The sequence below is a fragment of the Alligator sinensis genome, unplaced genomic scaffold, assembly GCF_000455745.1.
Source record: "Alligator sinensis unplaced genomic scaffold, ASM45574v1 scaffold623_1, whole genome shotgun sequence".
NCBI classification, from domain to species: Eukaryota; Metazoa; Chordata; order Crocodylia; family Alligatoridae; genus Alligator; species Alligator sinensis.
This window is the reverse complement of record NW_005842769.1, coordinates 401,866-425,868: the sequence shown is the minus strand read 5'-3', so window position 1 is coordinate 425,868 and position 24,003 is coordinate 401,866. Positions and strand designations below refer to the sequence as shown.

At 41.4% G+C, this 24,003-nt stretch overlaps 1 protein-coding gene across 2 annotated transcripts in view; it reads right to left on the bottom strand.

Moving 5' to 3' along the window:
- Window positions 1–24,003, bottom strand: part of CUBN (cubilin) — a 243,841-nt gene that overhangs the window by 38,311 nt on the left and 181,527 nt on the right. The window contains exons 50-56 of one of the 2 annotated variants that reach the window (XM_025216815.1): window positions 22,574–22,780; window positions 20,485–20,634; window positions 20,022–20,143; window positions 15,297–15,522; window positions 14,963–15,150; window positions 8,007–8,163; window positions 4,855–5,004 (exon numbers count right to left, since the gene is read on the bottom strand). In XM_025216815.1, the coding sequence (XP_025072600.1) occupies window positions 4,855–5,004; window positions 8,007–8,163; window positions 14,963–15,150; window positions 15,297–15,522; window positions 20,022–20,143; window positions 20,485–20,634; window positions 22,574–22,780 (1,200 nt within the window). The remainder of the gene's footprint in view (window positions 1–4,854; window positions 5,005–8,006; window positions 8,164–14,962; window positions 15,151–15,296; window positions 15,523–20,021; window positions 20,144–20,484; window positions 20,635–22,573; window positions 22,781–24,003) is intronic. The other variant, XM_025216816.1, reaches the window with a different exon arrangement.

Below are 24,003 nucleotides of genomic sequence, written 5' to 3'. Positions count from 1 at the left end.
AAAGAGTGAGTCTTGTGATCTGTGAAGGCCTGGCCTTCAATGCACAGTGGGAGAAGCCAACATCAGTAAGGCTCTTCCATACCTGGCATCATTATCTGGTTATTGCTGGACCTGCTTTATGATTCTTCTCATGCTGTCCTTTATACTTCTGAACCTCTCACTCTTTTCTAGCTTTTGCATTTCAAAATACTGACATATTTTAAGATGGAATCTTCTCCATCTTAAAAAAAATCCTCAATCTCATTGCCCTTGCCAACTACCACTTCATGTCCCATCTTCCTTTCATCTCTATACTCCTTGTCTATAGTCTATAATATATCTCCTTGATACTGTCTACAGTTGATTTTTGGAGTTCCTTTCCTCCAGTTCCATCCCAGGCTCTCTCCAGTTTACTGTCTGTCCCTCCACTGAAGCAGTTCTTGCTTAAATCTCCAGTGGTCCCCTTCTTGTCATATTTCAGAACTCATACTCCACTCTCATTCTTCTTGACTTGACAGCCATCTTCAACACAATTGACCATGTTCTTCTTCTTGTCTCTGGTGTTGAACTTGTAGCTTCCATATCTCTCTTTTCTCCTGGTTCTCCTCTTCTCTAATCATTCCTTCTGCATGTAATTCATAGGATCCCTCCCATCCCTCTTCCTACTTTTTGCGGGGATCAACAGGGAACTATTCTCAGTCCCATTTTCTTCTCTCCATATATCTAATCTCTTAAATTTTCTCATGTGAAAACCTAAATTCAATTGGTATTTTTATGCCGATGACTCACAAATCTACATATGTTCTACACCTGTCTAAACTGTTGCCCACTCTCTCTCACACCTCTACATAGATGTCTAGCTGTCAACTCAAACTCAAGAGCACTAAAGCAGAGCTATTTATTTTTCTTTCAAGACCCTCCATATCACTTCCTTTCTTGATCACTGAGAACAAAACACCATCCTCCGTCTAACACTCGATTCTATAAACTGGACCTGCTCATCTTTGTCTCAGACTTCCTTCTAGTTCCTCACATACAGGTTATATTCAAATCTTGCAGATTATTTCTCATACATTTTCTAAGATATGGCTTTTCCTAATAATCAAAACTCTTGTCCAGGTTATCATCATCTAAAGCATTGGTTACTGAAATATTCTTTTCTGTGGACTTGAAAGAAATGTTCTCATTCATATCCATTCAAAATGCTGCTGCAAAGATCATTTTCCTAGTCTATTGCTTTGACTCATTGTTTGCCTGTTTCCATGGTCCTTCACAGCCTATTGTAGAATCAGAGAATCACAGAAAAATAGGGTTGGATGGGATCTCAGAAGGGCATTTAAGTCTAGGTGTCTCCTGTTAAGGGCAGAATCACCCCTGTCTAAACCATCCCAGCCAAGTATCTGTTTAATCTGAATTTAAGGACTTCCAATGATGGAAATGCCACAGCGTCCCTAGGTAATCTGTTGCCAATGTTTAACAACCTTCATACTCCAAAAGTTCTTTCTAATATCAAGGCTAAATGTTGTTGTTGTGCCCCCTGTGGACGCAGGGAATAGTTGATCATGATCCTCAATATAACAACTCTTTTTGCATTTGAAGATCATGATCAATAACCTCTCAGACTAAATAATCCCAGTTCTTTGAACCTCTCCACATATGTCATGTCTTCCAGAGCTGTAATAATGTTTGCTGCTTTCTTCCAGGCTCTTTCCAATCTGTTCATGTATGCAAAGTACAGTAGCCCAAGCTGGACACAGTCCTCCCAGTAAAGGTTTCACCTGTGCTGAATAGGGTGGGAGAATTACGTCTCCTTATCAGTGTCTCTCAGTACTGAAATGCTGACTCCTATCTTCTATTGGTCCATGGTGGCAACCTCTATTGCCCATTTCAAACAAGCCCCTTTGTGCTTTTTACCAAGCTATCTCTGATGCTTGGGGAGAAGAAAGCATATTCAAAGTTTTATTATCCTTATTCCAGTTCCTCCTTTGTTCTGATGGCTGCTCCAAAACACTTGAGCATCTGGCTGTCGGTGCACCTATACCAACCAATATCATCTCACTATTTTCTTGTATTCCTCCATCTGTCTGTCTCTGTTCATCTTATACTTGTATATTACTTATATCCTATGCAACTTACTTATACTTAAATAGTAAGATCATTGGGACAGGAATTGTCTTGTTCTGTTTGTATAGCTCCAAGCACATTAAGTTTCTGGTCTATGACTAGGGTTCCTAAACTGTATGATAATAAAAATAATAATGTAACAAAGACATTATACTGATATCTACTCCTATTGTATATTAACCAACATGAATTTGCAGAAGGGACTATTTCGAAAGTAAGTAATTACAAAATTCTTTACAAGTTCTCTTCTTTCAAAATAATTTATTGCAAAATGCATCTATTTTCTGACTTGCTTGGAAACAGTTAAGAAAACAGACAGAAGATTCCAAAATGGATGGCAATCTTGTGCCATATTGCAAAATTATGGCTTCAAGTTTAAAAAAAACAAAGAAAAAAAAGACAACAATAATTACTTAGGCTGGTATGTTTCAGCTGGGAAAAGAAATACATCTTCTAAAAACAAAGTAAATGTTTTACAAAATGACTGTACATGTATTCATGTACAAAGCAAAGTATTCATGGTACTCAGTATTCCACAAAAGACTCCCTTTTACTTGGAGAGACCTTAAGTGTTTTAGCACTCTAATATGGATGTTATCAAATGCTGCCATTAAGGACATATACTTAAATATAGGGTCTATTTGAATAATGATTGGAAAAAGAGGATGGACCTGCATAGACACCTTAGATAATTCTGTAAATAGGGAAGGGGGTGAGCAGGGAGGATTCTTGCCAATTTTAATATTTTAAAGTTGCCTAGACCTACAGACTAAAGTGTGAAAGGAGGGGAGAAAATATTTATCTGAGTCCTTCAGACCAAGTAATCAAATGCCTAAAGAACCCATCTGCTTAACGCTACATAAAATAAACTAGCAAAACCTGATGAGTAATAGAAGGAACTACAAAATAATGTATAGTCTCTGCAGATCAGACAAGAATAAAACCAAGGCTCTGTAACCATATCTGCTCTCACACAAAGAAACATTCTTTTGCCAGAAGAGAGAAAAGGACTCTAGCCAAAACTCATAGTTAGCAATGAGACATATTGATTTGCTTAGGCCAATAAGCCAAATTCACCTGTATTAGCTCACAGAAGCACATTCACTTGGTTTCAATCTAACTAAAAATGCTCATGCTGGACCTAATTGTAATATGACTTCGGAAAAACAGACTGAAGACCCTTAACAGATCCTGAAAACCCTTAGGCACACAATTAACTTTGTGAATGAAGAGGTTCTTGAGGACTACTCAAGTATACATTTCAGCAGGTGCTTAATAACTTGCAAGACTGAACTCAGAATCATCTTCTCCATTTTAAATTTAAACCAATTCAATTTTCCCCTGCTATTATACAACTCCCCCCTCCTCATTTCAAGCAGCTTCCGGTGGTTGTCAGGCTTCTTGTACAGTCAGATCCTTTCTTGCTAATATTCCAATTTCTCGTGTTCCAGACGATTAAAAACTTTGTGTTTGTATACAATGAAGAGGACTACAACAATAAAGGAACAAACCAGAGCTGCAGTTAAGTGACCTGTGTAAATACTGATGACAGGATAATATAATATAGGTCTGTCATCAGTATTTACATCTTTTTACCTCAGTCTTTGTAAACAGATGTTCCAAGTGCATAACATCTTCTGAATGGCTATTAATATAAAAAAACCTAATAACATTTTTAAATAGAATTTTTTTTTAATTTCACTTAAGCCTTCCTAGACTATAAAGGCAAATTATTATTTAAGGAAATTTAGAACATGAATATTTCACTAGAAAAATGTATTAATATTATCATATAAGATACAAATATAGGCATTATTTGTTTTGCCTTATATTTTAATATTTTGTTCAAGATGACAAAGATTAGCTTTTTATTCCAAATTGTTTCATTTGTATTGTTCCTATTTTGGCTTGCTCTCTTCTTTAATTCACAAAGCACTAAATTAAATTTCTGGTGGTATGACCAAATTCTTTTAGGTAAAGTCATGGCTGAATCACAGATTTGTCCCAAATTCAAAGTTAGACCAGAATTATGTTTTGGAAATACAAAATAATTCAGATTTTTAAAAAATATTAATCTCCTATTTTTTATTGCTGTCCAAGGCAGAAATTCATCAGAAAGCAGATTATTCAAATCATCCTTTTCAAAAAGGCTACCAAAATAATCTGGACAATCCAGAATCAGCTGTTCCACAACAAAACTCCTTGGGTGAAATCTTGGCCACATTGAAGTCAGTGGCAGGGCAGTCACTGACTTGAAGAGGAGCAGAATTTAACCCTAGATATTTCTTGCCTGGCTAAATTCTGTCAGTGTGCAAAATCTACTAGACGCTTGTTAATTAACAAACACTATCAACTCTGTCCTTGCCCCAAAGATCGCAAAGTAGTTTACAAACATTAATTAGATGTTACTTTATCTTTGTGCCATATTGGGTATGATTATATTCATTTTACAGACTGAGGAGGTTGAAGTGCAAAAAAAATTTAAATGGTTTGGTCAAAGTTACAAGAAAGTCAGTGGCAAAACTAGGAGCAAACCCCCAAACTGCTGACGCTCCCTTCCCCTATTCTTGCAAGATTTCTGTCATCTCGCAAATTTCTACATTGTTATTTTTCCAAATTAGTTCATGTTTGCCTGTAACGGCTTTGCAAAACATGGTACAGAATTTCAATAATTATTTTTCAAGAAATGAGACTTGTTTTACCCTTCTCAGAATAGACTATGTGGGAAATGTAAAAGAAGCAAACACTTACATTCCAAATCAAAAGTCTCAAACTGTAGGATAACAAATGACTGTGGGCTCACATCAATGATGTAATTGCAATTCAAGTTGTTGTCATACTGGCTGGGGTAGTTGGGAGAGACAATGCGACCTGTAAGGCCAGTGAAATTTACTCCACACCCTGGAAATAGACACAAGCAAGCAAATGCAGGGTTAGACTGAGTGACAAATTTCATGTTTTGTTTGTTTTAAGATGGACAAAATAGGAAACTGGGGGGAAAATGGGTGCAAGGGCCTTTTCCCTCTAAAATAACTCCCTGACAAGGTAAGAGGGAATAGAAGTACCTACATTCAGCAACAGTAGTCCCTAGACGGGTGTAACAGTAATTTCTATGGCAAACATGAGACACACATTCTAGGATTCTCAAGGGAGTGTAAGGGAGTTAGGCACTCATATCTAGTTGAATTTCAATGAGAAATGAGCACCCAAATGCCTCTGAAAATCCATTCTTAGCTTAAAATGGTACACATGTTGCATTAAGCCTTAGAGCAAGATTGTATGGGTTCTTGTACATGTGATGATATCATGATGTACCCATGATGAAAATTTCTCTTTGTGTGGCTTAATGGCATCACACATTACATGCACGCGAATTCTGTGGGTTTTAACTGAGTTTGCATTGTTGCAAACTAAACTACATTAGGTTGTAGTTTAGTTTGCAATGTTGCAACTTGGAACATTGCAGCCATTAGTCAGCTTGCTCCCTGGCTGCAGGAGTGGCAGGCAGGCTCCATAGAAAAAACGGATTAGGCCTCTCACCGCTTCTGCCTTCAGCAGGCTCCTGTGGCCATCAGGGCACCTGAGGCCGCCTGGGAATGGGCAGGTTTGCCCCTGGGACAGTACAGGGTGGTGGCAGGAGGAGCCTGCTGAAGGCAGAAGTGGCGAGGATCCTGATCCTTTTTTTCTGCAAAGCTTGTCCACTTGTCTCACAGCTGGGAGGAGAGCTAAAAGATTAATGGCACAGATTAAGGCCCCCCAGCCATGGGAGAGGTGGGCAGGCTCCACCGGGGAAATAAAAAAAGAAAAAGGGATTGGGCCCCTCACCGCTTCTGCCTTCAGCTGTCATCTGCGGCCACCAGGACAATAACAAATATACCAGGGGCGGATAATTATTTCGGGCGGAGGGCCGCTTACTGAGTTTTGGTAAGCCATCGAGGGCTGCATGACAGGCAGCCAGGGGCAGATAACTATTAATTTTCTAAATTTTTTAGGGGCCCCACAGGCCAGGTGGAATGGTCTGGCAGGTCACATCTGGCCCGCGGGCTGCATTTTGCCCACCCCTGATATATACAGTGATGGAAAAATCAAACCCACTGTTTCAATTAAAAACTCACTGTTTCAATTTAGGGGGCATAGAATGCAACCCTAAGGACTAAAACCCTGTCACATATACAAGTGCCCTGTATGGTCAAATGTAGACACTGGGCGCATCTACATGTGCAATTAATGGTGCTGAATAAACTGTGGCACAGTTCACGCTGGAGTTTATTGCTCCCAGGCACTGTGCTTGCACATGCATTCGGGACCGTAGCACATTGAGCCAGTGCAGAACAGTCTCAGCTGGCAGGGGACCCTGTGGGATCAGTCTGCCAGCCTGAAGCTGGCTTAGCTCACTGAGCTGTGGAGGGGCTGGCTGGGGAATGAGGGTGCTTCAGTGTGAGGCTAGCCAGCAGGTAGGCCCCCGCACTGAGGCACCCTCATGCCCCAGCTAGCTGCATCAGCATCTGCATGTACATTGTGACAGAGTAAATAACTGTGCCATAGGTTAGAACTTGTGTTTGGCAGTACTATCCTATGACAGAGTTAATTAGTTTATTCTGTCCTAATAGCACCAGATGTGTAGATGGCAACATTTTACTGCAGAGCCAATTAGTCAACTCCACAGTAAACTTCTCGAGTAGATGCACACACTGCCTCCTTGTTATTTGCTAGTACATTATCCAACACAATGAGACATTGATCCTTCACAGATAAGGGACTGGTAAGGTTTAGAATTAAATATTTCTAAGGCATATAGTGCTGTTGCTTATTTTAACGGAGTAGGTGTCAATAATAATTTATTTGGGCCCCATGACCTTGCTTCTCTAAAGACTTTCTGGCTGTGAGCATGTTAAAATTCACTGACTTAAATTAAAGTACATAACAACAACCTCTTTGATACAAATTCACATGAATACATGGGTGCCACTTTATGAAATATGCATGCAACATGGTAACATGAATGCCATTGCCTTCTCTAACGGTTTTGCTATTGACTCCAGTAGAAGAAGAATCTAGCCCCGTGTCAGATGAATGACAATAACTGCACCACAAAGTCATTGATAGATATCAGTGTCAGTCAGATTTTGTAAAATCTACTGCAATTAAGGATTTCTATATGCTTGTTAAGTGTTATTTTAAGAGCGTTAATATGCATTTTCCTGCTGTTCTTAATCTGACTGCAGTGAAGGGAAACTGGATTTGCTTTGGCAGCACACTAAAAAATATTTTTGTCAAGACAATAACGTTTGTGCGTTCAGTGGGCCTTAACCTTCCTGAAATAAGGGAATAGAGAGGACATATAAAAATGGCCACTCATGAGCCAGTGTGAAATAAGACAATAGAGCAAAACAAAAGATGGGTCAGTTGTTGAAAGAATTCACTTAAGCCTGTCAAAAGCAATTCAGACAGAGCATGGAATACATTACCAAGAGAGCAGCAAGAGCAATTCTGTACTTAGAAAAAGAAGATAAACATATTTTGCAGAAGATAATAAAGATAGGTTAAACTGTCAAATGCAGAAAGGATACTTTTTTCATTCCTTACGAATTCTAGAGCCCTCTCTTCCAAACAGTTTTGTTAATAAGAAATGAATAATTCAGAATCAGGGCCTTCCTTTTTTACCACAAAACAACAAACTAAAGCCATCTTTGGGGCCCTAATTCAACACGGTTCTTTAGCATCTGCCAAATTCAAGCATTTAGTACTTCCACTGAGTTCACTAAGACTACCCAGGGCCTTAAAGTATGGCACATGCTTGAGAGTCTTGTTGAACTGAGGTCCAGAGATGGCAGTCAGTTAAGATGGCTGTTTGCTGTTAATCTAAAGAGGTCTCTGCTATATTTCACTTTAGTGTCACTTACTGCTTATGAAAGATGCAGAGAAACCATGCCCAGGAGTGTCTTGAGATTGAAACACTGTAGTTATCACATTGCTAGGAGCAATAACAGAGCCAGGAGCTGAACTTCCACATCCAGTGGCTAGCAAAGATGCTTCCTCCTCATTATTTCCTCTCCACACCTGACAGACCCAAAATGGAAATAATTTAGTATTTTTAAATGCAGTCAATGTAATAATTACATTTGCAACAGTTCCCCAAGGAAAATTAGTTCCCCAAAAAGTACCAAAAATTGTAAGGATGGAAGTGGATTCAGCTGAGATGTATTAATTCTTACCCCTAATTTATTTTTGTGCATTGAGCTATAAATATATGCAAACCAAATGTACTGGTATTATTTTTAAGGTTAGTTTAAGTCTCAGTTCAGGAAACTGAATACATGTTTAATGTTAAGCTGGTACTTAACTCCAACCTTATTCAGACAGGAACCCAAATATTGGCTTTACTTTAAGCACATACTTAAATCACATTAAAGTAAATGAAATTTCAACACAAGCCTGGAGCTAAACAAATACGTAAATCCTTGAAGTCATGCAAGTGATTAAGTTAATTCTTAAATCAGGACTTTTACTCAAAGATATTAACCAAATGTTGCTTGCTTCTGGTTTCAAAAACTATATGGTGAAGTAAGATTTTATTTTTAATTGTCTAATATTTTCCAATCAATGTGTTTGCTTACCACTATTCTAAGCAAAATATAAGGAAAATGAATAATGCTCTATTAAAATCTGTTTTACAAGCTAAAACAGTGTCAAGATAAAACAAATACAGAACAGCCCTATAAAACTGTAATGGTTATCCAAACAGCCAGCTTAGAAGACAGGTAGCTAGGTACTAGGGCTGTGTGAAGCTTTAGTCCCTGATTCGATTCATTGGAGATTCAGCCTGATTCAGTGGCTGAATCTCCAAATCCAAATTGAATCAGGAGAATTGAATCTCCAAATTGAATTGGAACCCTCCGAATCGGTTCGGAAAGATTCTGCGATTGGACATTGACACAGCTTTAAATGTTTTTTTCTACATACCTTAAGGTTCCAGGCAGCTCATGAACGCTGCAATGCTGGGGCGGATGAAGCATACCACAGAAGCATGGGGGACTCCACAGCATGCTCGGCAGCAGACCCAGAAATGGACCAGAAGTACCTCCTGTCCACTTCTGGGTCCACCAGGGAGCACGCTGGGCCCCGCCTGTGCCCCCCCGGCTTGGCAACTTGTGCCTCCTGGGTCTGGGGGTGCACCCGGGGCACCCCCACAGCCGATTGCTGAGCCAGGGGAACACAGGGGAGGGGCCCAGCGTGCTCCCCGGTGGACCTGAATGTACTTCTGATCCACTATCAGGTTCACCACAGAGCATGCAGGGGCCCCGCTCCATGTTCTGTCGGATGCTCCATCTGCCCCATCATTGCAGCATTCACTAGCCGTGCTGGTACCTTTAGGTATGTAGAAAAAACATTTAAAGCTATGTCTAAGGCTGAATTGCTGATTCTCTAAACCAGCATCAAATCTTCAGATTTGGATTCGGCCAAATCGAATCACAGACAATGATCTGAATCAACTAATCGAATCACTGTCCCTGATTCAGGCCGAATCTGAATTGAATAGAGCCCATTTCATGCTCCCCTACTAGGTACTGCCTGATCCCAGCAATATGTTGGCACGTGTGTAATTTTACTCATGTGCATAGATGTCTGCTGTGTGGGATCCTTAAGTGATTAGTATAAGTAATGCATATTCTGGCCAAAAGTTTCAAAAGCTTGTACCTAGTGAGTTTGAGTTCTTCAATTTTGGGTGTCTAGCTTGGACCACAATGAAGAGCTATTTTTTGATAATTATACAGATCTTCAGGATTGGTGAATGGATTTAAATGAATTTAAATTGCTTTTCCCATTGTATATATTTTCTTGGTTTTTTGTAAAGGAAGGTTTCATATTTCATAGATTTCATAGACATTAGGGCTGGAAGGGACCTCAGAAGATCATTGAGTCCAGCCCTCTGCCCTGGGGGCAGGAAGTCAGCTGGTGTCATACGATCCCAGCAAGATAAGCATCCAAATTTCTCTTGAAGGCGTTCAATGTGGGTGCTTGAACCACCTCTGATGACAGGCTATTCCAGACCTCGGGGGCTCGGACAGTGAAGAAATTCCTCTTTATGTCTAGCCTGAAATAGTCTTGCAGGAGTTTATAACCATTTGACCTTGTCAACCCTTGGAGTGCTCTGGTGAACAATCATTCCCCCAGATCCTGGTGAACACCCCTGATAAACTTAAAGGTGGCCATCAGATCGCCCCTGAGCCTGCGCTTTTCCAGGCTAAATAACCCCATAGCTCTCAGCCTGTCGTTGTAAGGTCGGTTTTCCTGACATCTGATCATGCGCGTGGCTCTTCTCTGGACTCTTTCAAGCTTCTCCACATCCTTTTTGAATTGTGGAGCCCAAAACTGGATGCAGTACTCCAGCTGCAGCCTCACCAAGGCCGAGTACAAGGGGAGAATGATGTTCTGGGATTTACTTGAGAAGCATCTATGGATGCAAGCCAGTGTTTTACACACTTTACTAGCCGCAGCATCACATTGAAGGCTCATGTTCATCTTGTGGTCAATCATGACCCCCATATCCCTTTCATCCATAGTGCTAAGCAGCATAGCACTGCTGAGCCTATAAGGATGCTGCAGGTTTTCCTCCCAAGGTGGAGAACCTGGCATTTTTCAATGTTAAACACCATCAGATTCTCGTCCGCCTATTTCCTGAGTCCATCAAGGTCAGCCTGGATCACCCTCCTGTCCTCAGGTGTGGATGCTTTACCCCAGAGTTTGGTATCATCGGTGAACTTGGTCAGTCTGCTTCTGATACCAATGTCCACATCATTAATGAAGATGTTGAGCAATACAGGTCCAAGGACAGAGCCTTGGGGAACCCCACTGGTCACAGCGTACCATGGTGATTGACTTCTGTCAACCACCATCCTCTGGGTCCGACCACGGAGCCAATTCCCCAGCCAGAGGATTGTGGTGGACCAGAGGCTGCAGTTGGCCAGTTTTGCCAAGAGGTGATCATGGGATACCAGTTCGAAGGCTTTTTTTAAGTCAAGATATATGACAGCAATCTCCTCTCCCTTGTCCAGGTGATAGGTCACCTGGTCGTAGAAGAAAATGAGATTGGTCAAGCAAGACCTACCCGCAACAAACCCATGCTGGGTATCCCTCAGGATATTGCCGTCAGGAGTCTGTTAAGGATGGCCTCTTTGATAATCTTTTCCAAGACCTTCCCCAGGATAGAGGTCACCTGATGGGCCTGTAATTTTCCAGATCCACTTTCCATCCCTTTCTTGAAGATAGGCACCACATTGGCCTTCTTCTTCTTCTTCTTTTTCTTGTTCATCATCAACCAAGGTGCATTTTCCTTGGTTGATATAACAAGTAAAGCATGTTGATGTACAACTAAATACAGTAGATTTGGTACATATGTTTTCTAGATACACAAAAATATGTATAGTACAATACACATAGCTTAATATATTTGGATTGGTAAACAGCCTACATTTTTGTATGCTATAAAATGGTGAAATATATATGGTTTATTCACTAGATGATTAATTTTCTTCAAATGTATTAGGTAAAACTTTAATGTTTTGGGTACAGAATCTTTTTAAAAATCAAAACGGTGCACATTTACAACTATCTATTTTATTAAACACTAGTATTAATTGGTATAGTATTAGACATATGAACTATGGTTAGTGAATTAAGTGAATTATTTCAGGTCACCCTGGGGAATTTTCTAAAATGCCTAGGTGAAAGTCATTTGAAGTTAAGTCCATACTTGCCTAATTCTTGTTAAAATGAGACAGTATTTATTTATTTATTTATTTTTACCTAGACTGTTTTGAAATTTTTTGCCACCTTTCAAGTTTTTAGATCTCATAAATCTCACCCTCCTCCCCCTTTTCATTCACAGACTGGAAGAGAAAAGCTTTCTTGCTTTTTCAACTCCCATTTGAATGAACCTGTCTAAATGAAGAAACTATTCTTTCTGCACCTGTAGAAGAGGCTACTGCTGGTAAAAGCTGGTTTAGCACTTTAGCAAACTTTGGTTTCAGGTGCTTTGCTAGGGTCTTCCATCAGTTCAGGGGGTATGACTTTCTTTAAAACATCCTCAGCCAACATGTACTGCTTGAATGGTTTACTGCTAGCTCTGAACTTTTGTATGACTGGCGTGACTCATGGGTGATTAGTAGATGCTCTTGTCATAGCAGCATTTTCCTCTTCAGCAGTTAGGTATCTACCCTGGTACTTCACATTTAGAATATTGGCAAGAAAATAAGGTGGAGTAAGTGCCTGATCCATTCAATTCTTTACTGCCATCAATTTAACTTTGCTGCGGGGTGTTTTTTGATTTAATATACTCAAAGTTCTTTCCAAATTTCAACAGCATCCATAATATAGCAGCAATCTTTCTGTGGTTTGTCCAAGGCTATGAGAATAGGTTTAAGTCTATTCAGCATATCTTCTACCATAGGCAACTGGTACCTCCTGAGTTTTGGGGGGTACCAGATTGCTGACAGGGGGAGGGGCCCCCCAGTGTCCGATCACCAGCTGGGGGAAAGGGGGGTTCAGTTTCATGGCTGGCGCTTCCAGCAGGTGCACAGCCAATCTCGGGGAGGGGTGCACTTGCACCCCCTATGCGTCGCCAATGTCTTCTATATTTCTCTTTAGTTCAATGCTGACTACTCTAGCTGTGATACTTCCATCAATTTTGCCATGATTTTCTTCAAAGATGGTCATCAGAATAGGAAGGTTCATAGTAAACAGCTCAAACCACTGAATTCCATGGTACATCTTGAGGGAGAATTAGCTTGATCCCCCAGTTCTCTTCAGTGAGGCCTAAGCAAAATGGTTGCTATGGAAGTATTTTGCAGTTTCAATTTTTTTTTTATTCTTGGAGTACTTAAAACTTGGGCTAGAAGATGCATCAAGTGAGCACTGCAGCCATATATTAAATATTTCAGATTTGCTTCATTATTTTCTCCTTTATGTCTTCTCATCTTTGCTACATTTGTGACATTAGGGTCCAACACCTGTGATGACTTTGCTGATCTTTTGCATCCAGTAATATAGATCCTGCATCCCTGGCAGGGTCAAGCCCCATATACATGAAATACTGTGCCATATTTTTAAAGATTGACTTCAAAAGTTAGATGCTTCCCCCCTCCCCCCCCCGCATTATTATATAGAAGAAAATCAGCCCTCAGCATCAGAGTTTCAGTAGAAGATCATTGACTCAACATATTATTTTATTTAAATTATTTTAATAGATTATACTAAATTTATACATTAACCTATGCTGCATTCAATTCAAATTTCATTTTAAGCTGGTTTATTTTTCTAAAGGAAAACAACTATAAATTAAATTTAGAAATTCTAGTTAAATAAAAAAAACAGATTTTTATTTTAAAAATCATTGTTTTTTTATCCATCTGCAGCCTTTTATCCATCTTAAGTTGGGCAGCCCAAAACTGAAGTACTCAAGATCACCAGCCACTCAAAAATCTTGGTGTTTGGTTTCTGTCATTTCAATGTTTCTAATTCTGCCATTTCAATGTTTTGCCTATACGTTCTTAGCTCTGCAAAGGATGCTCAGTATTGCTATCCAGGACACTTTGGACATTGTTATTGAACAGAGCTGTTAGGCAGCAGTAAGATGTGATATATATTAAATTAAATTTTTAAGTGATATATTTACAGTTACAGCTCAATAAGGCAGGACATGGATTTGCAAATTTAATATTTAGTTTTTCATGGCTTTTAAAAATGAATACTGTTTCATTTTCAGCCAATTCATGACACAAAGATATCCAGATACTCAAGTCCTCCTACATGATAACAAATTGTGTTTGCCCTTTATTACAAGCGGGAGTTGTATTGGTCGGGAGAGAATGAATAGAGAAACACAGAACACATGCCAAAGAAAAAATTAAACTGAGGAATTCCAGGCATGTCCCACTCTATTCTAATGCCTTCAAAACAAGTGGCTTTTAATAGCCTGCATAAGAAATGTAAGATTTTTGTCTTCCTATTATAATTCAAATAAAAAGGAAGTGTTAAGAAAATTCCGACATCTTATATACTGACATATTTAAAAATATTTAGGGCTATGTCATCAACATTATGATTCATTATTCTTAGTGAAGCCCTACTCAATACATAGTTATCTTCTCACTGGTCCTAGTTGTCTCCTGTCTCTGTCTGTGTTTGCTCTTGTTGTCTTCAGTCTTCCATTTAGATCATAAGGAAATTTAGGATAGAGGCCATCTTTGTTATGCGTTTTGTTTAACACCTATCACAGGAAAAGTTCAGGGTCAGCTTCCCGGGCCCTGAAGCCATGCATTGCAACCCTGGGCCCCAAACCCCATCCACTGCCCGACTGGGCAGCAGCTCCAGTCCCAGATCCAGCCCCAGCCCCAGCCCACCCAACTCCCCTGCTCCCTCCCTACAGGGGCTCAATTCCCCCACTCCTCCCTGCACTTACCTCTCCAGGCTGCCTGGGACCATATGTATGTGCATGCACATGGCACTCCCTGCCTGCCCACCCTCCCCCCACTCCCTCCCACCCCCTGCAGGCTGGAACTCTGCCAGCCTGCAGATAGCTCATCAAAAAAATGCAAAATCTGCCAACTTCTCCAGTAAAATGAAAAATCCGCATTTGCCTCTGGTAAAAGGTAAAATCTGTGGTTTACTCCGTCTTTCTGTGGGAAACAGAAATCCTGGATCCCTGATTATTATGCAAAACAAAGGCTCGGTTTTGCTGCAGGAACTGGAACGTTGAATTTCCTGATATTTGTGCATTTGAAATCTGTACTACAACATAATAACAAAGGTAGAGTTTTTGATGTAATAAATACTGAACACATAAACATGTTCGCTTTACCTTCACATAACTGCGCTGGCATTCTCCATTACTATCAGGGATCTGGAAGTTATTGTCAAAGCTCATCTCCCAGTGTTTGCTTTCATGAGTGATGATGGTCCATGTGCATCTGGTATTCATGGGAAAATTCTGTGGCCAATGGGGAGACTTGATTGTACCATTATCTGAATGAATGATTCCACCACATCCTAGGGAAATAGTAACAAATAAAGGAGTTGGTCAAAAGGTTCAAATGTTGAGGCTTCTACTGCATTCAGCTGTGAGGCACTGGCGATGCATAGGAGGTGCACGCCCAGTTCCCTTAGCCTCTCCTCATAAATCATGTGACTCTTACCTAAAGATTCTGCTGTCCATGTTGCATAAAATCCACCTCTTTGCACTGAATGGTCTGAGTTAAAAATGACCACTAGCTTGTTGGAACCGGACTGAATGGTTCCAGGAGATATAGTTCCACAATACTGTCCTATGATAGGAGAACCAGGAGAGCCACCATTCAGAATCGTGACTGAATCCCAGCGGCAGACTGAGTGCTGTTCAACATGAAAAGCTGTAAAGGTGAGCTGCAAACAAAGAGACATTCAGAACCTGAAGCCATATATATGTACCTGTAAGATACAGCAGAATAGTTCAGACCAAGTCCACTAACAGTTCCAGACTGGCTCCAAAACTGCTAATAATCTAAACTACTAAACCCTGCCCTGCCTACTTTGTTGGTTGTGTTCTGCTGGAATTAAAAGCAATAGTCCAGTGATAGACATAAGGGGGAAAAAAGATATTTAGATAAGTTCAGAACTGAAATCAACAAGGCTTAAATTTAAACACACTTAAAATTTAGCACTTCCTTAAGTTATTTCTTGAATAGGGATGGACTTGGGCACATCTTTAAATGCTTCCCTGAATCAAGACTTAAAAGATTTTAATTTAAACTTGGCCACTTAAGCAGAAAATCTAATGTCTTTTCTTTTTTTGGGTTACAACAATTAACAATTAGTGGAAATGACTCTGCTGAACTTGAAAGAAACTGCTGCATAACTGAAAAATGAAAAAGTGTACTTGCAGACAGGTAGAATGAATCGGACAGGAAGAATGGAGTGTACTGCTCACCCCTGGTATTTGCACCATTTGCCCTTGGGGTGATATGCTCAGGAGTGGGATTTCCAGCCTCAGACATTGAATTTGCAGATCAAATAGGCTCCTGAGTTTGTATGAAATGCACTATTGACCAGCAGTAATGAGTGCCTGGCACTCTTCCAATGAGGTATTATTACCAGTTTCTAAGAGTGGGGATTTGCGTGAAAGAGTCTGGCAAAATGGTAAGTCAGTATCCCTGTAGTCTCAGGGAATATTAATTTCCAAAAGAACTCAGCCTGAGGTACAGGGCAAACATGAGTAATTTTAGCCCAAATTTGGAAATCACATGCAACTGGAAGTGAGATCTTATAATGGAAATAGCTGGACAGCCTTAATGATGGGAGTTTCTATAATGATAAAGCATAGACTAAAGTCTTACTTTCACTTGAGTAAGAGTAATGCTAGTTTAAATAAATTAAAAGATATGTAAAGATTTTGTTTATTAAAATTTCCTCATATTCCCTCAAACACACAAGTACATATAGAGTGACCACTCTAATGCAGCTCATTTCCCAATCTGGGTTTACTGGGCTTGCCTTTACTAGAATTTTGGTTGTAAGCTGTGGAAACATGATTTGGAAATGATTAAGATACATTGAATATTATGATGCTCTTTTTACAAAGTAATTTTCAGAGTCACAGTTTAAAAGCTCAAGGAAAGACACTGTTCCTTGATACAAATCTTACCTGCCACTGGCTGGACCCCTGCACCAAAGGGCAGAGGACAAATTCTACAAGTCGAGGCACATAAGTGACCATAAGAAGGCCTCCTCATCAGCACTGCTCTCCTGGTAGAAACCAGAGTTTGCTTTTTCACTTGGGGCAAAAATGACTGTTTCAGGAGAATAATAATCTGGAACTACCAGGGATAAGTTGCTCCCAGGAAACTGAATGTCTGTACAGTTTTCCCTGGTTTAACTCCTCCTGCCCACCAGGAGGGGCAGAACCAGGAGAAAGGCCCTTGTGTCTTCCCGAGACTGGGGTCACTCCAGTCTTGAGAGGGCAGGTGGGAGCAGCTGCTTCCCTGTCCTGTAGAGCAGCTGGGGAGGAGCAGTTGCCACCTCCTGTTTCTCACACTGGAGTTCCTGGTGGGAGAAGTTTTGCCACACCGCTCCGCCTCCTCATTGCCTGGTGCTGGGTCCCGAGCAGCAAGGAACAGCACAGCCCCTTGCCTGTTTCCCACGCTGGAGTTCTCACTCGAGTGCCCCACTACTCCCTCTGCTCAGCTTCTGGGCACCATGCACAAGAAGCCATGCACAAGAAGTATCACTATTGCTGGGGAGCCATGCACAAGAAGTATTGCTATCCTCTGCTGGATGCCCCTTGCCCCGCACACCTCCCCACTGCTCAACTGAATGGCAGATGGGGGGAAGAGAGCTGGGGAGAAACCAGGCTAGAGAAAACCTCCTGGAGCGCAGGCTCTGGCCAAGTGAGCTTATAAATTGTTGCCCCTGCTACTTAACTGAGTGGCAGGGGAGGCAAAGGGAAGCCAGCTGGGGAGAACCTGCCTCAGGGAGACTCTTCCTGGGGTTGTGGGGCAAAGTCTCTGCCTGCTTCTCACACCAGAGCAGAGTGCCAGGTGTATGAAGTTGCCCGGGGGTTTGCCTCACTGCTCCATCTCCTCAGCTTCCCACTGTGGAAGCTGAGCACAGAGAGCAGCCCTATGCCTGCTTCTCACACCTGAGTTCCAGGAGCAAGAAGCGGACAAGGGTTTGCCCCACTGCTCCTTCTGCTCTTCCCCTGGAGGTCTGGAGCAGAGCTCTGGGTAGGGAGGCAGCTTTGCCCCGCTGCTCCTCTCTCCACTCAGATTGGTCTGGGAGGGGAAAGGAGTGATGATGAACAGTCACCAGCTCCTTTCCAAATTCAGGGTAGTGCTTAGTTTGGGAAAGGGGCTGGGGACTGTGCCTCACTGATCCTTTCCCCTCTTGGACCAATCCAGGAGGGGAAAGGAGCAGCTGCCACTGCTCCCCGACTCCTTCCCAAGCCAAACACTGTCCTACTTGAGACAGGGTCTGGGGGGGTTGCCCCTGTGCTCCCTTGGCTCCACTCCTGAAGACTAGGAGTGAAGTGGAGGAGGTTGCTCTCCCATCCTGCTCCCCAGAGTCTGGTCTAGGGCAGCTATGGGGAGACTTTCCCTGATGTTACTCTCTTCCTGGGGACTGGGAGCAGCTTCCCTCATCTTCACCAGACCAGAAAATTTCCCCTGGTAGAAATGAACATCTGTATGCAGCCAGAGAAGCTCATTAGCAGCTTTTATGAAGGTGCTAGAAATTAGCACATGGCTGCTGTAATTCATGCCAGGGACCACAATGACCTCCAGAATAGCCAAAATTGATTTGTAGGCTTACCTTCCACTCAGCCATACCTCTATTCTGTGCCTGGACATACAGAACAGTCTTTAAGCCTCAGCTTTATTCTTATATGGCAAATGCTTACCAAGCACATGTATTTAAATCAGCTACTTTAGCTGCTCCTGTGGCCGATTCATCTTATCAAAAAGTTATAGCAATATAGATTATATATCTGAGACAAGATTCCTTAGATGATTAACTTCTTTTGCTTCTCATAAACAAACTATGCTCTGTAGCAGGAGTGGGAAAAATATGGCCCATGGGCTGGATCCTGCCTGCCAGGCCATTCTATCTGGCCTGCGGGGCCCCTAAAAAAATTTAGAAAATGTATGTTTATTTGCTCCTGGCTGCCTGTCAAAGATGACAGGAGCCAGGGGCAGTAGGACCCAGGGGAAGCCAGCAGGACTCACCAGCAAGGCTAGCCCAGCCCCACCCAACCCCCTCACACTCCCACCCCTCCCAACTGGAAGTCTCTGCTTGCTGCAGATTTCATTGCTTCCCTGCATGCCAGCTGGCTGCTTCAGAGCCACATAGCCCTGGCTGCATCACCAGACCATGGGAGCATGGGAACCACACAGGTACCCCAGGGCCAGAAGTGGGAGGGTGCATGTCTGGTGCATATGTGTGCACGCATCCATGTCCCTGCAATGAGGGAGGGGGAGAGAGGAACAGAGATAGCAATGAGGGAGGGAGAGAGAGAGAGTGCAGTGAAGGAGGCAGAGTGTGTATGTGTGTGTGTGTGTTCATACGGCAAGTCCCACATACATACCCCGTCATATACATGCACCCACACCCCCTTCGTACTGCCATACATGCAGACCACCACACCCACATCCCCTCACATATCCCAGCCACCCTCTCTCCATACAAATCCCCCCACAAACCCCATATCCACTCACACCCCCCATATCCACACACACCCCCCTCACCCACACCCTCTCCCACACCCCACATACCCACACACTAACAGCCCCCCAAAAACCTATACCCACCCCCCACAATATACAAGAGTTAAGACTTCATTTTAAGCTATTGTGCAATCCCTTCTATGTGCACTACACAAACGCATGTAAATTAGGACAAAAATATTTTTTTAAATCAAATGAAGTATGTTGTAAGTGTTCAATTTTTAGAATATAATTTGGTATTTTTCTGGTTTGAAATGGCAAAACCCCTTGCTGAAAGGAGTATTTCTGGGGGCAAGGGGAAGGACTTCTGGTGGCAATGGTCAGGGGTTTGGGGGCAGGACTTCCAGTCCCAAGATGGCAACCAGGGGGTGGAGCACTTGCCAAAGAGTGGAGCTACCAATGCAGCCTTGACAGCTTGCCAAAACTTGGTAAGTGGCCCTCTGCCTGAAATAATTGCCCGCCCCTGCTCTAAGGCTACAGGCAGCTTTATCTTTATTGGATGCATCTCCCCTTCCTTCAATGTGATTAATGATGAGAGTATTCTTTAATATGTCTCTTTTTTTGGATATTATTAAAAATGTTAATCACTTTGCCAACAGAATCACATGGTGTATTCACTACATTAACTGCATTCACAATCAGCTATAGAATGTACTTTGCATTACTCACAGTGATGGTTTGACCTTCAGGTGCTACCAGCAACCAAGAACAGTGATTAAAATTGTTGTAAGGTTCTGGGTAGTTAGGACTAGAGATAACTCCATTTTCCCCTGTCTGTATGCCACCACAGGCTGAAATAAAAGGGAGACAGTGGGTTTAATATCTGAGGAACTGCATATGGTAGGGAAACAGTTATGATGTCAGTAATATTTCAGCAGAATAAAACTAAAATGATTAGAGGTCTAAAAAGCATGTTTTGTGAAAGAATTGAGCACATTTAGTCTACAGAAAACTAAAGAGAAGAGACATGATAACAGTCTTCAAATATATAAAAGTTGCTTCAGTGAAGAAGGTCATCAATTGTTCTTCGTGTCCACAGGAAATAGAACAAGAAATAATAGCCTGAAATTACAGCAGGGGAGACTTATGTTAGCTGCAAGGAGGGAAAATAACTGTCTATCATTGCACTTACACTCAAATATGTAATAAGCAGAGAATCCTCTGTCTTCCACATGTTCATCACTTCTGAAGTGAGCCCAGATCCGAGGAGCAGCTACCACTAGTGGCACTGTAGGTGCTATCTGGCCACAGAGTCTGGCTATCAGCTCTCCATCAGCATCCCCTGAGTAAAAAAATCCAATCAATCTTATCACTAGCTTAATCAATCCAAAAGTAAGTTAAATTAGGAAATGTGGAGAAAATGAAGAAAGTTTGATTTTGAATGTAACACAAAGAAAAGAACATATTCAAAGTATGACTATTTATTCCATATGCATCACTTTCTTTAGAGCTATAGAGCTTAATAGGAATACTTACACTACCAGAGCCAGGGAACATTTATCAATATTCTGTTATGTGTTCTTTTGAAAGACAAAGCATTTTTGAAGAAGAAAATGTATGGACAGTTAGCACAAAAATCACCCATGAGGCTGACTGCATTTCAAACACAAGAACATATTTTAAATAATAAAATCGAGGAACTATCACAGAAAAACAAAGAATTCTCTTTCAAAATTAAAAGCTGGGTGTACATTAAGAGCAGTCCCACTTCCACCACAGTTGACCTTTTAGAATTAAGATTTACCCTATGAAGCTTGAAATGAAATATTTGTTTTATCTACTGGGGCTAATCGCACTTTCCAGTAAATATCCAGCATGTATGGAAGCAATTTTCCTACCATTTTAACTGTAATAATATGTGTATTATGGACAATTACAAGAAACTACTCCCCCACTTCTCTTGATTCAATGTCCATGTCCTGCTACTGAACAGAAGCTGTCTCCCAAATTCATGGCTGTTCCTGTAGAGCTCCTCAAGGATCATCTGCCATAATACAGTGACCTTCTGCAGCATGAGCACTTTACTAAATGTTGACTGTCACCATATGGAGCAGAATTACAACAGCCTGTCTTTGTCAGGAGACCCGTCTTATGGAAACTGAAAAATCCATTAGTTTGGCCAAAGTGAATGGTATTGTTTAGAGGCCAAAACTGCACAGAATGCCACAAGACTTTTCTTGCCACTGGCAATTGACTTTAGAACTTAAATGAAGCAAAGGGCGGGAGCACAGGGATTTATTTTAATTCTTCTCTTTCTTGGCTGTTTTTCTAAGCATTCCCAGCTACATGTCTAGAACCAAAATTGCATTCTCAGAGTAAAAGGCAGTAGACCAGTGTACACCTATGCAGATGGTGATGACACATATTTCTCCCCTCATTTTGCCCACCTTTCAAAACTAATTTTCTTGTAAATTTCTAAGACTCACTAATATGGCCTCTGAAGGCAAAGACATACAGTGTTTTCATACTGCAGTCAATACCAGTTGAGCCATTTTTAATATTACAAGAAAGAAGCACTGCATTACCTTTCATAATGACTTACAGTGAGACATCCCAAAGAAGGCATGGGCAGAGAATGCTAATATGTTAAACAAACTACACATCAGCTAGTGCTAACAGAACTCAAAAACACTCCTCCAGTTTTTTATTGGTTTAATGTCATTGGCTTTGGTACAATAATATGAGCCTAAAACTGGAGTAAAGAAGTAGTAAATCAGGTCCTATGTTTCCTAGACAAGGCATTTGGTGCTTTTGTACTGCAGTCAGAACTGGCAGAGCCATTTTTAATATGACAGTTCCAGTTGTTTGTTCCTGCAGATGATTTATACCTAATGCTCTCACTTGCACGGGTAATATTGTAATGTAAGAGTAATGTTGTAGCAGTGATGGTCCAGAAATTATGTGTAGTAGAGTTAGACAATCTTTAAAATGTAAGACATTCTTCATCAGACACCTGATGAAGAATGTCTTGTATTCGAAAGTTTTTCTAACTCTACTACACAGTTGGTCCAATAAAAGATATCACCCTAAGAAATTCTTGTCTCTCAAGTAATATTGGCCTGTTAACCCTGTGACCATGTGTGCCTTATATTGTTAAACCTCTGTTATGCCATTTAGTGCCATATCAAATACTGGTCACTTTTTGAAGGATTGCTGTAATTAAGGCAACAAATGTCTCAAACTTTTCAATTCATTCTTTTGCTCCTGTTGACCATACATACCTATTCGTAGCTCTAGGTAATCAAACTGGCAGTCCTGGTGCTGTTCCAAGTGGAAAGATGCAAAGAAGATGTATGTGGATGAATTGTAATGGGATGGATTTTCAATGGTCCACTCACAGTTCAAGTTACTTGTGTAATTTTGGATGCCATCGTAACCTGGAGAAGTAAAATTCCCTCCTTCAGGTTTCATGAGGGTCCCACCACAAACTGCAGAACAAAGATACCATGTATTTGAAAATAGTTGTGGTATGCAAAATCAAATCCTGCTCGCTACATTTGTAGATTTGTGCATGGAGATCCACAGAGGCATGTGGGTATAACCAAGAACAACATTTGTTCCAGTTTCTTAACTTCCTTCTATATTTGGAGGCTACTTCTCTATAACGAGAGAACACCCATCTAATGTTCTGGATGACCCTGACAATCATTTAAAGAAAAAAAGAAGCAAATCTAACAATCAGTCCAAGATCAAATACAAAAATCCCAGTAGCAAATTAATATAGCAAAAATTAACTAACTTCTCAAAAAACTTTCCACCAAGGTTTTTTCTGCTAATAACTACCCCAACACATCACCTACCTTCTTAAAGGCAAAGGAGAGAAGATGTATCCTGTAGCAAACTCCATAGGTGAACACAGTCATGCTATTATGTATTTCATAGACATTTGAGCTGGAAGGGACCTCGAAGGATCATCGCGTCCAGCCCCCTGTCCCATGGGCAGAAAGTCAGCAGGGATTATAAGATCCCAAACTACACATTAGTGTAGCATCCAAAATGTGTCTTGAAGGCATTCAAAGGAGGTGCTTGAACCGCCTCCGGCGGCAGGCTATTCCAGACCTTAGTGGTTTGGACAGTAAAGAAGTTCTTCCTTATGTCCAGTCTGAATCAGTCGTGGCGGAGTTTGTGACTGTTCGATCTTGTAATCCCTTGGGGGGCTCTGGTGAACAGACGTTCCCCCAGATCCTGATGAGCACCCCTGATAAACTTATAGGTGGCCACCAGATCACCCCTGAGCCTGCACTTTTCTAGGCTGAAGAGTCCCATGGCTCTCAGCCTCTCATCATAAGGTCTGTTTTCTTGACCTCTGATCATGTGCATGGCTCTCCTCTGACTCTCTCAAGCTTCTCCACATCCTTTTTGAATTGTGGAGCCCAAAACTGGACACAGTACTCCAGCTGTGGCCTCACCAAGGCCGAGTACAATGTGAGAATGACGTCCCGGGATTTGCTTGAGAAGCATCTATGGATGGAAGCCAGTGGTTTGCTCGCTTTACTAGCCGCCGCATCACATTGCAGGCTCATGTTCATCTTGTGGTCAATGATGACCCCCAAATCTCTTTCTTGCATAGTGCTAGCCAACATAGCACTGCCGAGCCTATAAGGATGCTGCGGGTTTTTCTTCCCAAGGTGGAGAACCTTGCATTTATCGG